This window comes from Mobula hypostoma, chromosome 6, assembly GCF_963921235.1.
Source record: "Mobula hypostoma chromosome 6, sMobHyp1.1, whole genome shotgun sequence".
In the NCBI taxonomy this organism is placed as follows: Eukaryota; Metazoa; Chordata; class Chondrichthyes; order Myliobatiformes; family Myliobatidae; genus Mobula; species Mobula hypostoma.
The window spans coordinates 22618993-22644028 of record NC_086102.1 but is presented as its reverse complement, the minus strand read 5'-3'; the positions used below and the strand labels follow the sequence as shown (position 1 = coordinate 22644028).

The window sequence follows — 25036 nt, the reverse complement described above, 5'->3', positions numbered from 1 at the left end:
TGGGGTCTGACCAGGGTCCTATAAAGCTGCAAAATTACCTCTCAGCTCTTAAACTCAATCCCACGATTGATGAAGGCCAATGCACTGTATGTCTTCTTAGCCACAGAGTCAACCTGCATAGCAGCTTTGAGTGTCCTGTGGACTCAGACCCCAAGATGTTTCAGAAAGGACAAGGAGGGATGGAAAAGAGGTGGGGGCATGGCACTGTTGATCAGAGATAGTATCACGGCTGCAGAAAAGGAGGAAGTCATGAAGGGATTGTCTACGGAGTCTCTGTGGGTGGAAGCTAAGAACAGGAAGGGATCAATAACTCTACTGGGTATTTTTTATAGACCACCCAATGGTAACAGGGACATCGAGGAGCAGATAGGAAGACAGATTCTGGAAAGGTGTAATAATAACAGGGTTGTTGTGGTTGAAGATTTTAATTTCCCAAATATCGATCAGCATGTACCTAGAGTGAGGGGTTTAAATGGGGTGGAGTTTATTAGATATGTTCAAGAAGGTTTCTTGGCACAAAATGTAGATAAGCCTACAAGAGGAGAGGCTGTACTTTATCTGGTATTGGGAAATGAACCTGGTCAGGTATCAGATCTCTCAGTGAGAGAGCATTCTGGAGATCACAATGCTATCTCCTTTACCATAGCTTTGGAGAGGGATAGGAACAGATAAGTTAAGGAAACGTTTAGTTGCAGTAAGGGAAAATATGATGCTATCAGGCAGGAACTTGGAAGCATGAATTGGAAACAGATGTTCTCAGGGAAATATATGGCAGAAATGTGGCAAATATTCAGGGGATATTTACATGGAGTTCTGCTCAGGTACGTTCCAATCAGACAGGGAAAGGATGGTAGAGTACAGGGAAAGGATGGTAGAGTACAGGAACTGTGGTGTACAAAGGCTGTTATAAATCTCGACAAGAAGAAAAGAGCTTATGAAAGGTTCAAAAAACTAGGTAATTATAGAGATCTAGAAGATTATAAGACTAGCAGGAAGGAAATTAGGAGAGCCAGAAGGGGCCATGAGAAGGCCTTGGCAGACAGGATTAAGGAAAACCCTAAGGCATTCTACAAGTATGTGAAGAGCATGAGGATAAGATGTGAGAGAATAGGACCAATCAAGTGTAACAGTGGAAAAGTGTGTATGGAACCGAAGGAAATAGCAGAGGTACTTAATGAATACTTTGCTTCAGTATTCACTACGGAAAAGGATCCTGGTGATTGTAGGGATGACTTGCAGTGGACTGAAAAGCTTGAGCATGTAGATATTAAGGAAGAGGATGTGCTGGAGCTTTTGGAAAGCATCAAGTTAGATAAGTCACCGGAACCAGATGGGATGTACCCCAGGCTACTATGGGAGACAAGGGAGGAGATTGTTAAGCCTCTGGCGATGATCTTTGCATCATCAATCGGGATGGGAGAGGTACCGGAGAATTGGAAGATTGTGGATATTGTTCCCTTATTCAAGAAAGGGAGTAGAGATAGCCCAGGAAATTATAGACCAGTAATTCTTACTTCAGTGGTTGATAAGTTGCTGGAGAAGATCCTGAGAGGCAGGATTTATGAACATTTGGAGAGGTATAATATGGTTAAGAATAGTCAGCATGGCTTTGTCAAAGGCAGGTCGTGCCTTACGAGCCTGACTGAATTTTTTGAGGATGTGACTAAACACATTGATGAAGGTAGAGCAGTAGATGTCGTGCATATGGATTTCAGCAAGACATTTGATAAGGTACCCCATGCAAGGCTTATTGAGAAAGTAAAAAGGCATGGGATCCAAGGGGACATTGCTTTGAGGATCTAGAATTGACTTGCCCACAGAAGGCAAAGAGTGGTTGTAGACAGGTCTTATTCTGCATGGAGGTCGGTGACCAGTGGTGTGCCTCAGGGATCTGTTCTGGGACCCCTACTCTTTATGATTTTTATAAATGATCTGGATGAGGAAGTGAAGAGATGGGTTAGTAGGTTAGGGGTGTTGTGGATAGTGTGGAGGGCTGTCAGAGGTTACAGTGGGACATTAATAGGAGGTAAAACTGGGTTGAGAAGTGGCAGATGGAGGTCAATCCACAGAAGTGTGAGGTGGTTCATTTTGGTAGGTCAAATATGATGGCAGAATATATAATGGTAAGACTCTTGGCAGTGTGGAGGATCAGAGGGATCTTGGGGTCTGAGTCCATAGGACTCTCAAAGCTGCTGCACAGGTTAACTCTGTGGTTAAGAAGGCATATGATGTATTGGCTTTCATCAATTGTGGGATTGAATTTAGAAGCGGAGAGGTAATGTTGCAGCAATATAGGACCTGGGTCAGACCCCACTTGGAGTACTGTGCTCAGTTCTGGTTGCCTCACTACAGGAAGGATGTGGAAACTATAGAAAGGGTGCAGAGGAGATTTACAAGGATGTTGCCTGGATTGGGGAGCATGCCTTATGAGAATAAGGCGAGTGAACTCGGCCTTTTCTCCTTGGAGCGACAGAGGATGAGAGGTGACCTGATAGAGATGTATAAGATAATGAGAGGCATTGATCATGTGGTTAGTCAGAGGCTTTTTCCCAGGGCTGAAATAGCTAGCACAATAGGGCACGGTTTTAAGGTGCTTGGAAATAGGTACAGAGGAAATGTCAGGGGTAAGTTTTTTTTACACAGAGAGTGATAAGTGTGTGGAATGGGCTGCCAGTGACAGTGGTGGAGTTGGATATGATAGGGTCTTTTAAGAGACTCCTGGATAGGTGCATGGAGCTTAGAAAAATAGCGGGCTATGGGTAACTCTAGGTAATTTCTAAGGTAAGGACATGTTCAACACAGCTTTGTGGACCGAGGGCCTGTATTGTGCTGTAGTTTTTCTATGTTTCTTTGTTTCTATCTATGTTCTGTACAAGGACTCCCAAGTCCCTTTGCATCTCAGATTTTTGGATTGTTCTCCCCATTTAGAGAATAGTCTGCACATTTATTTCTTCTACCAAAGCGCATACCATGCATTTTCCAACATTGTATTTCATTTGCCACTTTCTTGCCCATTCTCCTAATCTGTCTAAGTCCTTCTGCAGCCCACCAGTTTCCTCAACACTACCTGCCCTTCCACCAATCTGTGTATCATCTGCCAACTTGGCAACAAAGCCATCAAATCATTGACACACAGCATAAAAAGATGCAGTCCCAACATCGACCCCTGCGAAATACCTCTAGACACTGGCAGCCAACCAGAAAAGGATCCTTTTATTCCCACTCACTGCCTCCTACCAATCAGCCAATGCTCTAACCATGCTAGTAACTTTCCTGTAATACCATGTGCTTTTAACTTGGTAAGCAGCCTCATGTGTGGCAGCTTGTCAAAGGCCTTCTGAAAGTCCAAATATACAACATCCACTGGATCCCTTTTATTTATCCTACTTGTAATCTCTTCAAAGAATTCCAGCAGGTTTGTCAGGCAGGATTTTCCCTTAAGGAAACCATACTGACTTTGTCCTATTTTGTCCTGTGTCACCAAATACTCCATAACCTCATCCTTAACAATTGAATCTAACATTTTCCCAACCACTGAGGTCAGGCTAACTGGATTATAATTTCCTTTCTGCTGCCTTCCTCTTTTCTTAAAGAGTGGAGTGACATTTGCAATTTTCTAGTCCTCTAGCACCATGCCAGAGTCCAATGATTTTTGAAAGATCATTACTAATGCCTCCACAATGTCTACCACTACCTCTTTCAGAACCCTAGGGTGAAGTTCTTCTGGTCCGGGTGACTTATGTATCCTTAGGTCTTTCAGCTTTTTGAGCACCTTCTCCCTTGTAATAGTAACTGCACTCACTTCCTTCACACCCGTCAACATCTGGCACACTGCTAATGTCTTCCATAGTGAAGAGTGATGCAAAATACTCATTTATACTCATTTAGTTCTTCTGCCATTTCCTTGTCCCCCATTATTATTTCTGCTGCCTATTTTTTCAACGGTCCTATATCCACTTTCATCTCTCTTTTATTTTTTACCTACTTGAAAAAGCTTTTACTATCTACTTTGATATCGTTTGCTAGCTTGCTTTTATATTTCATCTTTTCCCTCCTAATAATTATTTTAGTTGCTCTCTGTAAGTTTTTAATAGCTTCCCAATCCTCTATCTTCCCATTAATTTTTGTTCTGTTGTACACCCTCTCTTTTGCTTTTACATTAGCTGTGACTTCCCCTGTCAGTCACGGTTGTACTACTTTGCCGTTTGAGTATTTCTTCATTTTTGGAATACATCTATCCTGCACCTTCCTCATTTTACCCAGAAACTCACGCCATTGCTGCTCTGCTGACATCCCTGCCAGCAGCTCCTTCCATTTTACTTCAGCCATCTCCTCTCTAATTTCCCTTACTCCACTGAAATACTGCTACATCAGATTTTACTTTCTCCTGAGCAAATTTCAAATTGAACTCAATCGTATTGTGATCACTGCCTCCTAGGGTTCTTTTACCTTAAGCTCCCTGATTGCTTCCGGTTCATTACATAACACCCAATCCAGCATAGCTGATCCCCTTGTAGGCTCAACGACAAACTGCACTAAAAGCCATCTTGTAGACATTCAACAAATTCATTCTCTTGAGATCCATTTCCAACATAATTTTCCCAATCAACCGGCATGTTGAAATCTCCCATGACTATCATAATATTGCCCTTTTGACACACCTTTTCTATTTACCGTGGTCCACATTGCTGTGGAACGATGGTTGGTGCCAGACAGGGTGGCTTGAATACTTCAGAAAGTGCTGATCTCCTGGGGTTTTCACGCACAACAGTCTCTAGAGTTTACAGAGAACCGTGCAAAAACGAACAAAAAACATCCAATGAGTGGCCATTCAGTGGGTGAAAATGTCTTGTTGATGAGAGAGGTCAGAGGAGAATGGCCAGACTAGTCAAGCTGACAGGAAGGCAACAGCAACTTAAACAAGGACACATTACAACAGTGATGTGCAGAACAGCATCTCCGAATGCACAACATGTCGAGGATGGCCAACAGAAAGAGAAGACCACATAAAGAAGGAATCTAATAAAGTGGACTCAGCGTGTTGAAGGGGACCTTTGTGGCTTACTGAACTTACAGCTGTAGTGACGTTGCTGCACTGACCAAAGGAAAGAGGCTCAGAACTTGAAGAATTTTCTTCACAGTGCAGTGGTGATAAAAGCTGACAAGGAGGAGACAGAAGAAAGGGAGGTTGCACTCTCCAGTGTGCCTTGTGTCCACTCCTGCCTCCCCAGCCCCAACGAGATGGCCTGATCTTATCAACTCCTGAGATGAATCTGCCCTAAGCTTAGGGCTGAATGGCCGACTAATGGTTTCTTCTCACAGTTCAGGGAAAAGACTGGGATCGGAGAAGGGGGTTCCAGGGAGTCGAGTAACAGGGTTAGCACAGGAGGCAGTTGTCAGAGTAACACTATTACAGAGCCAGTGACCGCAGTTCAATTCCCTTCGCCGTCTGTAAGGTCTGTATGTTCTCCCCATGACCATGTGGATTTCCTCTGGGTGCTCTGGTTTCCTCCCACATTCCAAAGACGTACAGGTTAGTATGCTAATTGCTCACATGGGTGTAATTGGGCACCGTGGAGTTAATGGAGGGGAAGGGTCTGTTACCATGCTGTATCTCTAAGTAATAAATAAATAAATGTGACAAGGACACACTGCCAATGCTTTAATTGCTAAGTGTCTCCTGTACCTTGAGCAATGTGCTTTTGCCTTTTCTATGAATTAACAGCACACAAAAGCTCCAGCTTTTGGCGCCAGTGGAGGAAAGGTTTGCTGCTTGACCTACAACCAAACTGGCCCCCCCAGGTTGGTCGTCCTCTTCTTGTTAAATACAGGATTACACCCACAGCGATATAACACCCTAGCTAATATAACTGCTTCCTCACGGTGCCTGAAAGCCAGATTTAATCCTGACCGCCGATGCTACCCTGTGACTTTGTATGTTTCCTCAGGGTATTTCAGTTTTATCCCACGTCTCAAAGGTGTGCAGGCTACTAGATTATTGATCACTATAAATTTCCCCTGGCTTAATGGTGAGTGGAAAAATCTGGGGAGAGTTGATGAGGGTGTGGGAAGAATTTAAGAAAGTAAGTTAATGTAGGTCTGGTCTAAATGGACGGTTGATGATTAGCACTGAAGGTCTACCTCCTGGCCATATCTCTCCATATGATTGCTGGATTATAATCTAAATTTCAAATGGTGAGAAGGCAACTCAATAATTTGCATAAATTCATCGTCTGTGGAGGAATATCCATGGGAAACTTCCTGTTCCAAATTGGAGCAAAGAGGAGGATGAGAACATAAACAATTATCTTCAGTTCGTCAACATTCATCAATACCCAGTTATCAAAGAGACTGCCTTATGTCATGTGCTGGTGATGATAGCAAAAGTTTGCCCACCAGGAACCTCATATGAACAGAAACAGAGTTCAAAGTTCAAAGTGCATTTACTATCAAAGCATGACTACATCACCACATATTACCCTGAGATTCATTTCCTTGCAGGCATTCAAGTAGAACAAAGAAATACAATAGAACCAATGAAAAAAAATTACACATAAACAAGACAGGCAAATGACCAAAGTGCAAAAGATAAACCGTGCAAACACAATAAATAAATAGATAGATAGATAGATAGACAGATAGATGTTAGGTTTCATGTTCATGCTACCTCTATCTGCCCATGGAAATCAGTGTCCTCTCCATGGTCTCTGACTACACTTGTTCCCTCACTAAAGAAGCCAGCATAATCAAGGACCTCATTCACCCTGATCATTCTCTCTTCTCCCCTCTCCCATCGGGCAGAAGATTCAAAATCCTGAAAGCAACGCCCACCGGGTTCAAAGGCAACTTCTACTCCACTATAATAAGACTAGTAAATGCTTCCCCGGTACGATAAGATGGGCTCCTGACCTTACAATCGATTTCATTTTGATCTTGAACTTTATTGTTTACCTGCCGTACAGATTCCCTTTGTTCTGCTTTGTTCTATTTCAATGCACTGTGTAATGGATGGATCTGTATGAACAGCATACATGACAACAGTATGCCTCAGGCAGCCCAAACTCACCTTAAAGATGCAAGCACGAGGAATTCTGCAGATGCTGGAAATTCAAGCAACACACATCAAAGTTGCTGGTGAACGCAGCAGGCCAGGCAGCATCTCTAGGAAGAGGTACAGTCGACGTTTCAGGCCGAGACCCTGAAACGTCGACTGTACCTCTTCCGAGAGATGCTGCCTCGCCCGCTGCGTTCACCAGCAACTTTGATGTGTGTTGCTCACCTTAAAGATATTCACTTTGTCCTGTCCATCTCTACCCTATCCGCTCTGCATCTTAATTTGATTTCTCACTTATGAAACATTATTTATTTTCCTACCAATGCTGTGTGACCCGCTGAGGTTTCCCAGCACGTCCTGTTTTTATATTCCAAATACTTACTGACTCACTCAGTTTCTTAAAACGTGAGGGAGGAATTCACAAGCACAATGCACAGGAAAGAGCAATAGCTAATAGAGAAACCCAAGTATTCAGCTCTACCAAACTGTTTTGCTGGTCAATGAACTAACTGGGCAAAAGTACAATCCGTGGCCAAGTCCTTCATTTAAAATGGAACATGAAGACTATTTGCTTTGGTGCATCTTCTCTGAATATGCTGCTCAAAGAAATGCAAGGACTTCCTGCAGTATCTCAGCCCAAATTCCTCCCTCCGTTAATGCTACTGAAGAGCAGATATTGGCTTGCTCATCTCATTTGCTTTTGGTGGGAACAGTGCCCACATTTCCCACATAATTACCATTGCAATTGCAAAGTGCAATTCATTTTCCGAAGTATTTCAAGGCCCATCGGCCTACAGTAATAATTAAAAGAACTGCTGCTTATTAAGTTATAATTTAATTTTTTTTATGGTTGGAATGGAAATACTGTTTGCTGGCAGTCAGAGTAACTCATAGCACTTTACTCAAATGCATGATGCCAAATATTATAAGGTGTGTTAGTTTATCTGAGGATAAGAATCTAAACAGCAGTTAGCAGTTAGCGGAATCCTATTACAGTACAGGGACCTGTGCTGAATTAAGCTGCTGTCTGTCAGGAGTTTGCATGTTCTCCCTGTAGGTTTCCTCCCGCTGCTCCAGTTTCCTGCACATTCTGAAGATTTACAGGTTAATAGGTCAGTCCCCTAAAACCCTCACTAATTTTTATAGATGAACTGTAGAAAGCATTCTTCTAGAGTGCATCACACCTGGTATGGAAGTTGTCCTGTCCAAGACCGGAAGAAGCTGCAGAAGATCTTGAACACGGCGCAACACATCACACAGACCAATCTTCCGTCCGTGGACTCACTTTACAACGCACACTGTTGGAGCAGTGCTGCCAGGATAATCAAGGACACGACCCACCCAGCCAACACACTTTTTGTCCCTCTTCCCTCCAGGAGAAGGTTCACGAGCTTGAAGACTTGCACAGCCAGATTTGGGAACAGCTTCTTTCCAACTGTGACAAGACTGCTGAACGGATCCTGACCCGGATCTGGGCCGTACCCTCCAAATATCCAGACCTGCCTCTCGGGTTTTTTTGCACTACCTTACTTTCCATTTTTCTATTTTCTATTTATGATTTATAATTTAAATTTTTAATATTTACTAATTTTAACCATTTTTAATATTTTAAATATTTAATATTTGTAATCCAGGGAGTGTGAAGCGCAGAATCGAATATCGCTGTGATGATTGTACATTCTAGTACCAGTTCTTTGGCGACAATAAAGTATAAAGTATAAAGTCAGTCACATGGATATAGAGGGCGGCGCAGGCTCGTTGGGCTAGAAGAGCCTGTTACTACACTGTATCTTTAAATAAAAAATAACTGGTCAGAGAAAAAATAGTGCACGAGATGATAAGAGGAATAGATCGAGTAAACAGCCAGAGATTTTTTCCCAGGATGGAAATGGATAATATGAGGGGCATAATTTTAAGGTGATTGGAGGAAAGTTTATGCGGGATATCAGGTAAGTTTTGTTTTACACAGAATGGTAGATGCGTGGAATGCGCTGCCAGAGGTGATGGTAAAGGCAGATACAGTAAAAGCAGTTAAGAAATTCTTAGATAAGCACATGGATGATTGAAAAATGGAGGGTGTGTAGGAGGGAAGGGTTGGATTGATCTTAGAGTAAGGCCAAAGGGCTGTACTGTGCTGTAATGATCTTCGTTCTATGTTAGTACACTACTGGGTTGAACTTCCTTCATTTATCAATAATTTGTCCTGCACATGTGTTGTACACAAATGGCACCATGATTTGATTATTCCTTCCTCTATAAATTCTTCCAGCCTCAAAACTCTCAAAGGTCTCTGTGTTCCTTCATTTTCGGATTTCATTGGTGGCTGACGCCTCAGTTATCCAGGCTCAAGCTATGGAATTCTCTTCCTAATCCTCCCTGCCTCCCTAAGTATGAGATTTCTTTTCCTACCCCCTCCAATTCTCTATCTCTGCTTCTTAAGAGTTTTGTTAAATGTTACCTCTGATTAAGCATTTGCTCTCAACTTATTATCCTCTTGGTGCCAAGTTTCCTTGCTAATTCTCGTTTTCAGCAGCCTGCGATCATAACAATCGATCTGGCATCAGTAAAGGCCAATAAAAAGAGGCAAGGTGTAAGCAGAGCAGCCATTGTTGGAGTGACCAATGTTGGAGTGGAGTAGTGTTAGAGTGCTCAGGAATTGACTGAACAGGTTTGGGCATGAATAGACTTGCACAAGCATAGGCACAGGTTCTAAGTAAGTTTCTAGTACGGTTTTTTCCCTCTTTCTTTGTCTATTAGTACATGTCTAATGCAATGACAATGGGTCCAGGATTAGTGGTATGTTCTTTGTGCAAGATGTGGGGACTCTCAGGGACCTCCGGTTTCCCCGATAACTACATCAGCACAAAGTGTATCGAGCTTCAGCTCTTTGGACACCATGTTAAGGAACTGGAGCTGCAGCTGGATGACTTTCAGCTCATACTGGACCCGGAACATTAGGTGGATTCCGTCAATGGAGAACGGCTGTGCGTGAGTTTGTTTAATGTGGGAGGCTGCTGCACGAGCAGCCATCACATGGTCCTTGACAAAATCGAGGTCAGGCTCCTGTGGCATGAAATGCAAGATGTCTGGGGCTCCTTAAAAGCTGCAGCCATTCTCCAACTTCACTGCCATGGTGATGTGTCAGCATCTTTTGCCAGCCTCACCGTTGAGGTCTTGGTCAGACAGCTCCTCGTTCTGAACATTCCCCTTTCCTTACTACCATGGATGACCCTAACCAGAGATGGCATCACTCTCAGGATGTCAGGAACTCACAAACCTCTCCACCATGACAAGGTGACAATCCTTAGAGGAGATATAACAATGCACCATTATTGTGAAAAGCTTGCAGGTCAGTTACTCCACCCCTGTGATCCTATGGCTTTTGTACTTTGTAAAGTGCAACTATTATGGCAATGCTGTCACTTCTCATCCATCCCTAACAGTTCCTAACCTGAGGAGGCAGTTAAATGTTAATCACGTTTGTGGATAGATTCACACAAATCCTGTACCAGTGAAGATATTTTCTTTTTCTGAAATGAATAGTTCTCCAACAACTCATGAACTTCATAAAGACAAGAGATCCTGAAGATGGTGGAAATCCAGAGCAGGAAACACAAAAAAATGCTGGAGGAACTCAACAGGCCAGGAAGCATCTAGAGGAAGGAATGAAAAATCAACATTTCGGGCTGAGGTCCTTCATCAGCACTGGAAAGGAAGGGAAAAGAAGCCTGCATAAGAAGGTGACAGGAGGGCGAGGAATACAAGCTGACGGGTGAAAGCAGATGAGGGGAGGGGGGACGACGTGAGAAGTTGACAGTCAATACGTGGAAGAGGTAAAGGTCTGAAGAGGAATTAATCTGTTTGGAGATGTGAGCAGACGGTGGGAGAAAGGGAATGAGGAGGGGCACCAGAGGGAGGTGATGAGCAAATGAAGAGAGGTGGGAAGCTGGAATGGGGAATGGGAAAAAAGAGAAAGGGAATGGGAAAAAATTACCAGAAGTTGATATTCATGGTTTCCTTTCTTTCAGTACCAGCTTAATTTGGTTATTTGGATTGAAGTTCTCTGCCAGCCATAGTTGCATTCAAACTCCTGTCTCTAATTCAATTCTCTTTGCTGTAACCTATATCACTATACTGCTCTTGCCTCTCGGCTTTTCCCTCTGTTGTTTGTGAGGATATTTAATCAATCTATATATTAAGACTTTCACTCTTTGGTGCAGAAGGAATAGTCCAATACTCACTGGGTCCTGTAGCACAGTGGTTAAGTTATTACAGTATTATCCAGAGGTACGAGCTGTTGAGTTGGAGAAATAAGATTGAATCCAGTAATTAAATAGATGCTAAATAAATTAGTAGTGCCAGGCATTGTAACTATGAAACTGTTAGAGTGTTGTAAAAAAACAGCCTGATCCTTTAAAGCAGAGGTTCATAGGTTCTTGGTTAGTAAGAGTGTCAAGGCAAATAGGAAGGAAGCAGGAGAGTGGGGTTGAGAGGGATAATGAATCAGGCATTGTGGAATGGCAGAGCAAACCGGATAGGCCAAAAGCTGACCTGCCAGGCCTCTAAAAATTTGGGCTGAGGAATCTCCCTGTGACTCAGTATCCGAGCACCGTTCATCCAGTCATCACACCCGACCTCAAAGACGCCGCCCTTCTGGATGTTGTGTATTCTCCTCTTTCCCACTGGGCAGGAGATACAAGCCTGAACCAGGCTCAAGGACAGCTTCTTCCTTGCTGTTATCAAACTACTCAATGGTTCAGCACCATAAGATGGAATCTTGACCTCACAATCTACCTCGTACGATTTTGAACCTTATTGTCCACCAGCACTGCACTTCAGCCCATCTAATCCATACTGAACCATTTAAACTGCCTACTCCTATTGACCTGCACTGGGACCATAGCCCTCCATACCCCTACCATCCATGTACCTATTCAAACTTCTCTTAAACATTGAAATCGAGCTTGCATGCACCACTTGTGCTGTCCACATGCTCACGACCCTCAGAGTGAAGAGGTTTCCCCTCATGTTCCCCTTAAACCTTTCACTTTCCACCCTTAACCCATGACCTCTACTTGTCGTCCCACCCATCCTCAGTGGAAAAAGCCTGCTTGCATTTACCATATCCATGCCCCTCATAATTTTGTATGCCTCTATCAAATCCCCCTTTAATCTTCTACATTCCAAGGAACAAAGTCCTACCCTATCAATCTTTCCTTATAGCTCAGGTCCTCCAGTACCAGCAATATCCTTGTAAACTTTCTCTGTACTCTTTCAACCTTATTTTCATTGTTCTCTGTGGGTGACCAAAACTGCACACAGTACTTCAAATTAGGCCTCACCAACATCTTATACAACTTCAACATAACATCCTACCTCCTATACTTTGATTTATGAAGCCAATGTGCCAGAAGCTTTCTCTACAACCCTATCTACTTGTGATGCTACATTCAATGAATTATGGACCTGTATTCCCAGATCCTTTGTTCTGTAGCACTCCTCGGTACCCTGTCATTCACTGTGTAAGACCTTCCCTGGTTGGTCCTACTAAAGTACAAAACTTGTCTGCAATAAAGTCCATCTGCTATTTTTCAGTCCACTTTTCCATCTGGTCCAGATCCTGCTGCAAGCTCTGATAGCCTTCCTCACCATCCACTACACCCCCAATCTTGGTGTCATCTGCAAATTTGCTGATCCAGTTAACCACATTATCATCAAGATCATTGATATAGATGATAAATAACCAACATCTAAATGATTCAAATTTGTGAATAATCCTACACATTTTGTTGAAAACATACCCAAATATCTTTTAATAATCTTGCTGTTATTTTCCCAACAGACAGACGTGACATGATCTTTGATATTTAGCCGACTGATTATACATGAAAGCATCATGTTAACCAAGTCATCATTACCTACCTCCAAGATATTGCTGCTCTTGTCTTCAGACCATGTATTAATCCAGTAGGGTGAAGTCAAACCTGGTCATGAAACAATATCAAGAACAGCTTACATTGTTATATTTTCACAAGCATTTTTAATAAATTTCTCCTTTGTTACTACAATGCATGTAGTAAATGGATACAAATTATGATTTGACTATCATCAGTTGCTGTAACAATTGCACATTGATTGTCACCAAGTTTGAATTATCCACCTTTGCAGAACACCTTCTGCATCAGTCTACAGGAATGATTCCTTGCTACCTGCCACTTTAGTTCTCCATCCCACTCACTCAGACCCAACTTTCTATGGCCATCTACACTTCGATAATGATGCCCAATGTAAGCTTGAGGAACAGCCGCACGTCTTCCATCTGGACATGTTGCACCCGTCAGCACAAAACAGATGCTGCCTAACCCAGGGGTCCCCAACCTTTTTTGCACCGTGGACCAGTTTAATATCGACAATATTCTTGCGGACCGGCCGACGGGGGGGGGGGGGAGGGGGTGGTATTCAAGTAGGGTTGCCAACTTTCTCACTCCCAAATAAGGGACAAAAGTAGCAGTCAAATACGGGAACACACATCAAAGTTGCTGGTGAACGCAGCAGGCCAGGCAGCATCTCTAGGAAGAGATACAGTCGACGTTTCAGGCTGAGACCCTTCGTCAGGACTAACTGAAGGAAGAGCTAGTAAGAGATTTGAAAGTGGGAGGGGGAGGGGGAGATCCGAAATGATAGGAGAAGACGGGGGCGGGGGTGGCGGGATGGAGCCAAGAGCTGGACAGTTGATTGGCAAAAGGGATATGAGAGGATCATGGGACAGGAGGCCTAGGGAGAAAGAAAAAGGGGAGGGGGGAAAAACCCAGAGGTAAGGGGTATAGTCAGAGGGACAGAGGGAGAAAAACAAGAGTGAGAGAAAGAATGTGTGTATAAAAATAAATAACGGATGGGGTACGAGGGGGAGGTGGGGCATTAGCAGAAGTTAGAGAAGTCAATGTTTATGCCATCATGCTAACTTTCTCTAACTTCTGCTAATGCCCCACCTCCCCCCATACCTCATCCGTTATTTATATACACACATTCTTTCTCTCTCTCCTTTTTCTCCCTCTGTCCCTCTCACTATACCCCTTGCCCATCCTCTGGGTTTTCCCCCCTCCCCCTTTTCTTTCTCCCTGGGCCTCCTGTCCCATGATCCTCTCATATCCCTTTTGCCAATCACCTGTCCAGCTCTTGGCTCCATCCCTCCCCCTCCTGTCTTCTCCTATCATTTCGGATGTCCCCCTCTCCCTCCCACTTTCAAATCTCTTACTAGCTCTTCCTTCAGTTAGTCCTGATGAAGGGTCTTGGCCTGAAACGTTGACTGTACCTCTTCCTAGAGACGCTGCCTGGCCTGCTGCGTTCACCAGCAACTTTGATGTGTGTTGCTTGAATTTCCAGCATCTGCAGAATTCCTCATGTTTGCATTTTTAAATGTGAAGTGGTTCATTTTGGAAGGTCAAATTTGGAGACAGAATATAATATTAATGGTAAGACTCTTGGCAGTGTGGAGGATCAGCGAGATCTTGGAGTCTGTGTCCATAGGACACTCAAAGCTACTGTGCAGGTTGACAGTGTTGCTAAGAAGGTGTATGGTATGATGGCCTTCAACCATGGGATTGAATTCAGGAGCCATGTGGTAATGTTACAGCTATATAAGACCTTAGTGAGACCCCACTTGGAGTACTATGACCAGTTCTAGTCACCTCACTACAGGAAGGATGTGGATGCTATAGAGAGAGTGCAGAAAGGATTTACAAGGATTGCCTGGATTGGGGAGCATACTTTTGAGAACAGGTTAAGTGAACTTGGCCTTTTCTCCTTGGGGCGACAGAGGATGAGTGGTGACCTGATAGAGGTGTATAAGATGATGAGAGGCATTGCTCGTGAATATAGACAGAGGCTTTTTCCCAGAACTGAAATGGCTAACACAAGGAGGCATAGTTTTAAGGTGCTTGGAAGTAGGTACAAAGGGGATGTCAGAGGGAAGCTTTTCACACAGAGAGTGGTCGGTGCTGATGGGTGGTAGAGGCAGCTACAATGGGTCTTTTAAGAGATAAGTACATGGAGCTTAGAAAAATAGAGGGCTATGCGATAGGAAAATTCTGGACAGCTTCTAAAGTAGGCTTCATGGTCAGCACAACATTGTGGGTGTAAATTTTCTACGTTCTATGTTCTATGTTCTAAATATACTTTGAATCTTTGATTCTTTGAACCCAATCACTGCCGTCTTGGAAAGCAGCCAATTGAATTGAATGAAGTCAAAGGATATTGCAGCAGAGAAGGAGATAATTTGATTCCTACTGTACCAACATCTGTTCTTTGGAAGAGCTATCTGTTGCTATGTTGTTCATCCAAAGGCATTATTTATTGACCACCTCCATTTGCCTTTCATCTGCATGGTTTACTCTGAGGATTTTTGAGGGTAGTATTAGGTTAACATATAGAGAATGAGGAAGATGGATCATGTGCAGGCAGATAGATTTAGTTTAATTTAACATCATGCTTTGCACAGATATTGTGGGCTAAAGGCCCTGTCCCTGTGCTGTTCTGTACTATGTTCTGAGTAACCACCGGTTCTGAAATCACATAAGCCAGATTAGATCTCTCTATAAGTATGTTAATAGACCTGTAGGCTTTTCATGACAATCTAAGATAAGGTTGAGTGGCGGGGTGGAGATACGTCTCTATCAAAGGAGGTGTATGGTGTTCCTTCCCTCTGCTAGCCTGTAGGTCACCTTTGAACAAGATGTTGCACCTGCTTGGCCTGGATGTGGGTGGTACATATCACAAGTCCTGGTTACACAACCACTGACGCCAGGCAAACAGCTCTGAAGAGTATTAACAATGGCTGGGGTCACCCGTCTTGTAAGACTCTGCCCAGAGGCAGCAATGGGAAACCACTTCTATAGAAATATTTGTCAACAACAGCCATGATCACCCACGTCAAATGACTCGGCACATAATGCTGATGACGATCAGATGAGCTTTACGAGGGCTGATTGATAAGTTCGCGGCCTAAGGTCGAAGGAGTCAATTTTAGAAAACCTAGCACATTTATTTTTCCTACATTTACACACTTAGTCCAGCAGTCGTGGAGCATATGGATCCCTTCTTTGTAGAAGTTGGCGTCTTGGACCTCCAGAAAGTGGTCCACAGCAGGGGTGATTGATAAGTTCGTGGCCTAGGGTAGAAGGAGATGAGTTATTAACTTCAAGCTTTCTGCATAATCACTCAAAGAGTTTAATTGCATGTGCATGTAACGGGAGCTGTATAACTCATCTCCTTCTACCTTAGGCCACGAACTTATCGATCACCCCTGCTGTGGACCTGGAGGTCCAAGACACTCTCATTACACGCACGTGCAGTTCAACTCATTGAGTGATAACGCAGAAAACTTGAAGTTAATAACTCATCTCCTTCTACCTTAGGCCACGAACTTATCAATCACCCCTGCTGAGGACCACTTCAGAAGGAATCCGTACGCTCCACGACCGCTGGACTAAGTGTGTACATGTAAGAGGGGACTATGTTGAAAAATAAATGTGCCAGATTTTCTAAAATTGACTCCTTCTACCTTAGGCCACAAACTTATCAATCACCCCTCATACTTGTCACACGTACATCGAAATATACAGTGAAATACGTTGTTTGTGTCAAATCAAATCAGCAAGTTTTGAGCTAGGAATTGCTTCCAGCACCATTATACCGTGCCCACAACTCACGAACCATAATCTAGTAGGTTTGAGTTCTTCATTAATAATACCAGACTGTAGTTAAAGAATATGTTTCTGGGTCATTGTTCAGGTCATTGGTTGCTAGTACAATAACCTAACTACTCTTCCACCTTGTTCTTGACCTGCTCTATTTATATTTAGCCCTACCCTTTCCTGTAATGCTTCCCCTTTGCATATTTATACAACTCCTTTTGTAAGTCATTACAATCTTCACCCTTTCAGCAATGTACTCCAAATAATAACAAGTAACTACTTCTTATCTCACTTCTGGAGCTTGTGACCTTATTACTGTGTCCTTTAATGATTAACCCTTTGGAGCAACGTCGTCTCATTTCTATATACATTATATGGTTATATACATGTATACAGTTAAATGACAGTAAACTTGACTTGACTTACTTACTCAAAGTAACAATATTGAGCCCTTTAAATTGAATCCCTAATGTTTCCAAGCAAATGAAGACCCTCACCTTTGACACCATTTTAGTTAATATCTTCATACACTTTCTACCTTAAATGTAACGTGCAGAGTTCCAAAGGAAGACTGAGTTGTAGCTTAGCAGAGAACATAGAACAATGCAGAGCAGGAGCGGGCCCTTCGGTCCACGATATCTGTGCTGAACAAAATGGAGGGCTACGTAGGAGGGAAGAGTTATGTTGATCTTAGATTAGGTTTAAGGTCGGCACAATCTTGTGGGGCAAAGTGTCTCTTCTATGTTCTTTGTTCTATAACGTTAAATAAATCTACTCCTATCGGCCTGCACAGAATCTATATCTCCCCAATCTCTCCGTGTGCATGTGTCTCTCTAAATGTCACTTCCATGTCTGATTCTACCACCACCTCCATCTGCACATTCCAGGTGCTTGCCACTCTTGGTATAAAAACCCTTGTCCTTGATATCTCCTTTCAACTAGCCCCCTCCCACCACCCCCACTTTACATCTATGATCTCCAGTATTTGATGTTCCTGCCCTGAGAAAGAGACTCTGACTGTCTACCCTACCTTTGCCTCTCATAATTTTATAAGCTTCTGTCAGGTCTCCCTTCAGCCGCCGACACTGCAGCAAGAACAATCCAACTCCGTCCAACCTCTCCTTCGAGCTAATACCCTCTAATGCAACCAATAACCCGGTGAAGCACTCTGCCCCCTTGCCAAGTCCTCGACAACCTTCCTGTACTGTGGCAACCAGAAACGAACACAGTACTCCAAATGCGGCCTAGCCAAAGTTTTATTCAGTTGCACTTATAGCACTGCATTCAGTTTTGGTTTTGTTTAGAAGGAAGGTTTAAATTCAAGATCCATCGTCGTTCTTTAGTACATGGGTGTAAAGGAGAACAAAATTTTTGTTACTCTGGATCCAATGCAGCATTAAAAATACAAAAAATATATAAAGAACACAAAAAAAAAGAACAATAAATGTAAATATAAAAGCAATGTACGAGTAGCTCATCCAGTATATACAGAAAGGTGCTGATAAAAGACCAGCAATATCTTGAAGAATCCTACCCACCCTTCTCATGGACTGTTTAGCCCACTCCCATCACAGAAGAGACTACGCAGCATCCATTCCAGGACCACCGGACATAATCTCAGTGGCTCCATTATTGGGTGCACCTGTAAACTTGCTCATTAATGCAAATATCTAATCAGCCAATCATGTAGCAGCAACTCAATGTATAAAAGCAGGCAGACATGATCAAGAGGTTCAGTTGTCGTTCAGACCAAACAGAAGAATGGGCAAGAAATGTGATCCAAGTGACTTTGTCCGTGGAGTGATCGTTGGTGCCAGACAAGGTGGTTTCGGTGTCTGAGCATCTCAGAAACTGGTCATCTCCTGGGATTTTCACACACAACAGTCTCGAGTTTACAGAGAATGGTGCAAAAAAAAAACAACAAAAAAAAACATCGAGTTCTGTGGGAGAAAACAGCTTAATGAAAGAGGTCAGAGGAGAATGACCAGACTGGTTCTAGCTGACAGGAAGGCAACAGTAACTGAAATAAACCAAACATTACAACAGCGGTGTGCAAAAGTGAATCTCTGAATGAACAACACATTGATCTTTGAAGTAGATGGGTTACAGCAGCAGAAGACCATGAACATACATTCAGTGGCCAATTTATTAGGTGCAGGAGGTACCTAACAAAGTGGCCACTGATAGTGCACAGACCGATTGTGTGCACATAAAGTGACACTAGGTGATGTGTATGCAATGGTGGTGGGGTGGGTTAATGGGTGGCGTTGTTGATCAGCCAAGTGGCTTGGGGGAAGTAGCTGTTTTTGAGTCCGGTGGTCCTGGAATGGATGCTGCGTAGTCTCTTCTGTGATGGGAGTGGGACAAACAGTCCATGAGATGGGTGGGTAGGATTCTTCAAGATATTGCTGGCCTTTTACCAGCACCTTTCTGTATATACTGGATGTCCCTGGTCCTCCAAGAGGACCATAGCCATGTCACAGTGTTTGGAGGCTAGTCTACCTCAATGACCAGGGGAGCTATGTTGGCTGGAGTCAGGGCCTTGTGCTGTGACTCTTGATAGGGTCACCCACGTGATAGGGTAGAGGCCAGACTAAGAGTAGTCCACTGGCCCTCCAGGCTCAGCTCAGGGCTAACAACCCTGACTGGTTAAAAAAAATGGTTATGGAAACAGCATAAAAGCTGCCCTACACAACAATGATGTAACAGGCAGTAACTAACTGTATGTCCTTGATGGTAGGTAGGCTGGTGCTAGTTTTGTTAAAACTTCCTTGGTTTTGTAATCAATCTGTTTCTATTAATGCATTTTTCTCTCATTCTTTTAGATCATAAGATCATACGATATAGCAGCAGAATTAGGCTATTTGGTCCATCGAGTCTGCACCACCATTTCATCATGGCTGATCCATTTTTCCTCTCAGCCCCAATATCCTGCCTTCTCCCCATATCCCTTCATGCCCTGACCAATCAAGATTCTATCAGCCTCTGCCATACAGACTTGGCCTCCACAGCTGCCTGTGGCAACAGATTCCACAGATTCACCACCCTCTAGCTAAAGAAATCCCTCCTCATCTCCATTCTAAAAGGACACCCCTCTATTCTGACGTTATGCCCTTTGGTCTTAGAATCTCCCACCAAAGGAAGCATCCTCTCCACATCCACTCTGTCAGGGCCGTTCTCCATTCGAAAAGTTTCAATGAGGTCACCCCTCATTCTTCTGAATTCCAGTTAGTTAAACATCTTCTAACTTTTTGAAAAATTTACTAAATTAATAACTGTAGGATTACTGTCTTATTTACCTGAATGCAAATGGAATAACTTAACATAATTCATGACTCTCCTTCCAGTTTCCACTCCTGCTGAGGTTAGAAGTAGGCACCATTTTGTGTTTTCCACTTCTTTAAATGATGTTGCCATGGCAACCATTGACTGGACTGTGTCATGCAATATATTGGAAGTATCAAATTAGGACTCCAAATCAAGGTTGGAGGCAGCAGGAGAAGGAGGGAGGAACAGTTTTTCACCTGTGAATGTAACACCCCATGAGTGCTTACCTGAAGGGTACTGCAAATCATATACACTTTCAGTTGACATTCCCATGTTTTCCACACCATCTGCAGTCGTCTCAAAGGGTTTCTTCATTGACATTTTCCTTGAATGATAAATACAAAATGAAATTATTAAATAGCTAAATGCTGCCACTACCTCGGTGAAGGATTTTGGTTGGAAAAAGTAGATGTGGATTTCTGAGCGGCAGGGAGTAAGGGAAAAGATTGTTGTTTTCTCAGAGCTGGAAGAAAGCAGATGGCACCAGTACAAAATCACAGCTTAAGTGTGAAGGAGCTAGTGAATCAAAATATTTTAGAAGTTTTATACATTCCAGATAGGTGAAAAACATAGTTCAATTCATAATTTATCCATCTAAATGATTATACATAGTTGATGACCACTTTATTAGGTACTTCAAGATTTGACATGTTGTGCGTTCAGAGATGCTCTTCTGCACACCACTGTTGTAACACGTGGTTATTTAGGTTAGTTGTCTTCCTGTTAGCTTGAACCAGTCTAGGCATTCTCCTCTGACCTCTCACATTAACAAGGCATTTACATGCACAGAACTCTAGACTTTGTAAACTCTAGAGACTGTTGTGCATGAAAATCCCAGGAGATCAGCAGTTTCTGAGATACTCAAACCAGCCTGCTGCCGATGATTATTCCATGGTCAAAGTCTGTTACATTATATTTCTTCCCCATTCTGACATTTGGTCTGAACAACTGATGAAGGGTCTCTGCTTAAAACATAAACTGTTTATTCCTCTCCATTGATGCTGTCCGACCTGCTGAGTATGTTTTACTCTGGATTTTCAGCATCTGCAGAATCTCTTATGTAACTGAACCTTGTGACCATGCCCGCATGCTTTTATGCATTGAGATGCTGCCACATGATTGCATTAACGAGCAGGTGTACAAGTACTAATGTGGCCACTGAGAGTAAATTTACAATGTATTAATAGCCATCCTGTGGTAGGATTTATACTGCACAGAAGCTTTCTCTCGAGTTGCTTCATCTAATTCCTAACCTTCATATTCTTTCTCACCCAAAGTATTTTATTTCCTACATGACTGCCTGGAGCAGCTGACAGATCAGGTCAGAGCCCTGCAGCTCTGCCATATCCACCCACAGACTGTGGTGAACAATTAAACAACTGATGTGAGGAGGCTGTTCCACTTGGTTCGTTCATCGACTGGGCACAAAACATTCCATAACGCTATTCATACGGGAACCAAGAGATCTCCCAAAACTTCTGAGCAATATTCCTCTCTCCGTTAACAAGCCAGTAAAAGGTATTAGCGGACTATTTAGCTCCTCCTCTCGTGGAAATTATTTGCCCTTTTTCCTTCCATGGCAATAATCGTACTGTTCCAAGTAGCTATCGTTGTTGGATACAAGTTAAACTGAAGAACTGAGCTATTAATGGCTTTTTATTACTAGGGGTGGCAGGTATTACTAGTTAGTTATTACTAGGAGTGGCACGGCAGCGTAGTAGCTAGCACAACACTTCGCAGTAGCAGTGACCCAGGTTCAGTTCCTGCCACTGGGATTAAATTGGGAGATTGCTGGGTGGTGCGGCTCGAAGGGCTGAAGGGCCTATTCTGCACTGTATCTCAATAATAATAAATATTTCTAGTTGTGTTCGCTTTCAGTTTGTAGTGGAGGGTGTACTGCAATAGAACACATACATCAAAGAATGTTAGGATTTAGAACAAATGCAGCAAATTGAGCATCACAGATTAATACTGGATTAAGTTACTATACTCGTTCTTAAAGCCGGGAATGACTGACCTGTGGACATGAGTTCAAATCCCATCCTGGGAGCTGGGGAATTTAAATTTAGATATTAAATATGGAATTAAAAGGCATGATGAGAAAACTAGTTGCCATCCTTATAGAGTCACAGAACAATACAGCATGAAAAAAGGCCCTTCTGCCCATCTCATCCATGCTGACCAAGACGGCCATCTAAGCAAGCCCCATATGAGGGATGAAGATCTGCTTTTCCTCATCTAGTCTGGTCCATATGAGTCTCTAGACCAGGGATTCTCAACCTTTTTATGCTACTGTCCAATACCGTTCGGCAAATGGGCTGTGGACCCAGGTTAGGAGATTTTAGACCCACTCTTCAGTACCCCTTAAAGTGGCCAGCCAGGAGGTATATAACCACATGGTAGAGTAACGGTTAGCACAATTGATTTATAGCCCCTGATGTAAGATCAGGTTCAATTCCTGCTTCTGTCTGTAAGGAGTTTATACGTTCAGCCCGTGACCATGTGTGTTTCCTCCTGTTACTCTGGTTGCCTCCCACAGTCCAAATACACACGGTTAGGATTAGTGAATTGTGGGCATACTATGTTGGCACCAGAGCGTAGTAACGTTTATGAACTGCTCAGCACAGTCCTCCCTGATTTGATTTGATGCAAACACATATCACTGTGTGTTTCAAAGTACATATGACAAATAATGCCAGCCTTGAGCAATCCACTCAGTGCATTCTGATGGAGTTCAACCCAGGTAAATGTGAGGTGGTTCATTTTGGTAGGTCAAACACGATGGCAGAATATAGTATTAATAGTAAGACTCTTGGCAGTGTGGAGGATCAGAGGGATCTTGGTGTTCGAGTCCATAGGATGCTCAAAACAGCTGCGCAGGTTGACTCTGTGGTTAAGAAGGCGTACAGTGTATTGGACTTCATCAATCGTGGAACTGAATTTAGGAGCTAAGAGGTAATGTTGCAGCTATATAGGACCCTGGTCAGACCCCACTTGGAGTACTGTAGTCAGTTCTGGTCGCCTCACTACAGGAAGGATGTGGAAGCCATAGAAATGGTGCAGAGGAGATTTACAAGAATGTTGCCTGGATTGGGGAGCATGCCTTATGAGAATAGGTTGAGTGAACTCGGCCTTTTCTCCTTGGAGCGACGGAGGATGAGAGGTGACCTGACAGAGGTGTATAAGATGATGAGAGGCATTGATCGTGTGGATAGTCAGAGGCTTTTTCCCAGGGGTGAAGTGGTTGCCACAAGAGGACACAGGTTTAAGGTGCTGGGGAGTAGGTACAGAGGAGATATCAAGGGTAAGTTTTTTACTCAGAGAGTGATGAATGCGTGGAATGGGCTGCCAGCAACAGTGGTGGAAGCAGATGCGATAGGGTCTTTTAAGAGACTTTTGGATAGGTACATGGAGATTAGAAAAATAGAGGGCTATAGGTAAGGCTAGTAATTTCTAAGGTAGGGACATGTTCAGCACAATTTTGTGGGCCGAAGGGCCTGTATTGTGCTGTAGGTTTTCTATGTTTCTGTGTTTTATTTAGGAACCATAGAACATTACAGCACAGAAACAGGCCTTTTGGCCCTTCTTGGCTGTGCTGAACCATTTTTCTGCCTAGTCCCACTGACCTGCACCTGGACCATATCCCTCCATACACCTTTCATCCATGTACCTGTCCAAGTTTTTCTTAAATTTTAAAAGTGAGCCCGCATTTACCACTTTATCTGGCAGCTCATTCCACACTCCCACCACTCTCTGTGTGAAGAACCCTCCCCCCCACCAATGTTCCCTTTAAACTTTTCCCCCTTCACCCTTAACCCATGTCCTCTGGTTTTTTTCTCCCCTTGCCTCAGTGGAAAAAGCCTGCTTACATTCACTCTATCTATACCCGTCATAATTTTATATACCTCTATCAAATCTCCCCTCATTCTTCTATGCTCCAGGGAATAAAGTCCTAACCTTTCTCTGTAACTCAGTTTCTCAAGTCCCGGCAACATACTTGTAAACCTTCTCTGCACTCTTTCAACCTTATTAACATCCTTCCTGTAATTTGGTGACCAAAACTGCACACAATATTCCAGATTCTGCCTCACCAATGCCTTTTAAAACCTCACCATAACATTCCAACTCTTATACTCAATACTTTGATTTATAAAGGCCAATGTACCAAAAGCTCTCTTTACGACCCTATCTATCTGAGACGCCACTTTTAAGGAATTTTGTATCTGTATTCCCAGATCCCTCTGTTCTACTGCACTCCTCAGTGCCTTACCATTTACCTTGGAAGGGGGACCATATGCAGATCTTGCTGGTAATATATCTCAGTAAATTAGTAACTTCTATAAGAACTGGTACTTCCATTTGTATAGCACCTTTCCGATAATGAAAATATTTCAAGACATTTCATAGGACAGTTATCAATTTTAAATAGCACCACTTTGAAGCACAAGGGAATCTTTTGGAAGATGACCAAAAGCTGAGTTTAGGAATAACAGAGGCAGGAATTTTGGGAGTTTTCCTGAAGCAATTCCCTTTCCATGAAGACATGACCCGCAGTGCTGAAGCTATTAAATTCAAGGGTGCTCGAGGAACCATACTCAGAGTTATAGAGTTATAGAGTCATGCTGCAAGAAAATAGGACCTTCGGCCCAACTGATCCACGCCTACCAAGATTCCCATCTAAGCTAGTCCCATTTACCTCATATGCCTCTAAACAAAGGGTTCCTAACCTGAGGTCCAGAGACCTCTTGCTTAATGGTATTAGTCTATGGCATAAACAAAGTTAGGGGGAGTCTAAACCAGGGGTGTCAAACTACCGGCCCGTGAAGGGGTCCAATCCGGCCTGCGGGATGATTAGAGGGGGAAAAAAGTACATTCACGACCATTTGTTATGTATCTGCACAGCAGTCGCACTCTCTCCCACCGCCGTCTGTACAGCCTGCTGTGCCAGCAGCTTGTTGTGTGT

At 43.2% G+C, this 25036-nt stretch overlaps 1 protein-coding gene across 3 annotated transcripts in view; it reads right to left on the bottom strand.

The window, feature by feature from the left end:
- Positions 1-25036, bottom strand: part of LOC134347865 (immunoglobulin superfamily member 5-like) — a 76099-nt gene that overhangs the window by 26373 nt on the left and 24690 nt on the right. For all 3 annotated transcript variants that reach the window (XM_063050411.1, XM_063050409.1, XM_063050410.1), the window contains 2 exons: positions 20301-20398; positions 12977-13038 (listed from right to left, as the gene is read on the bottom strand). In XM_063050411.1, coding sequence (XP_062906481.1) covers positions 12977-13038; positions 20301-20398 — 160 coding nt within the window. The remainder of the gene's footprint in view (positions 1-12976; positions 13039-20300; positions 20399-25036) is intronic.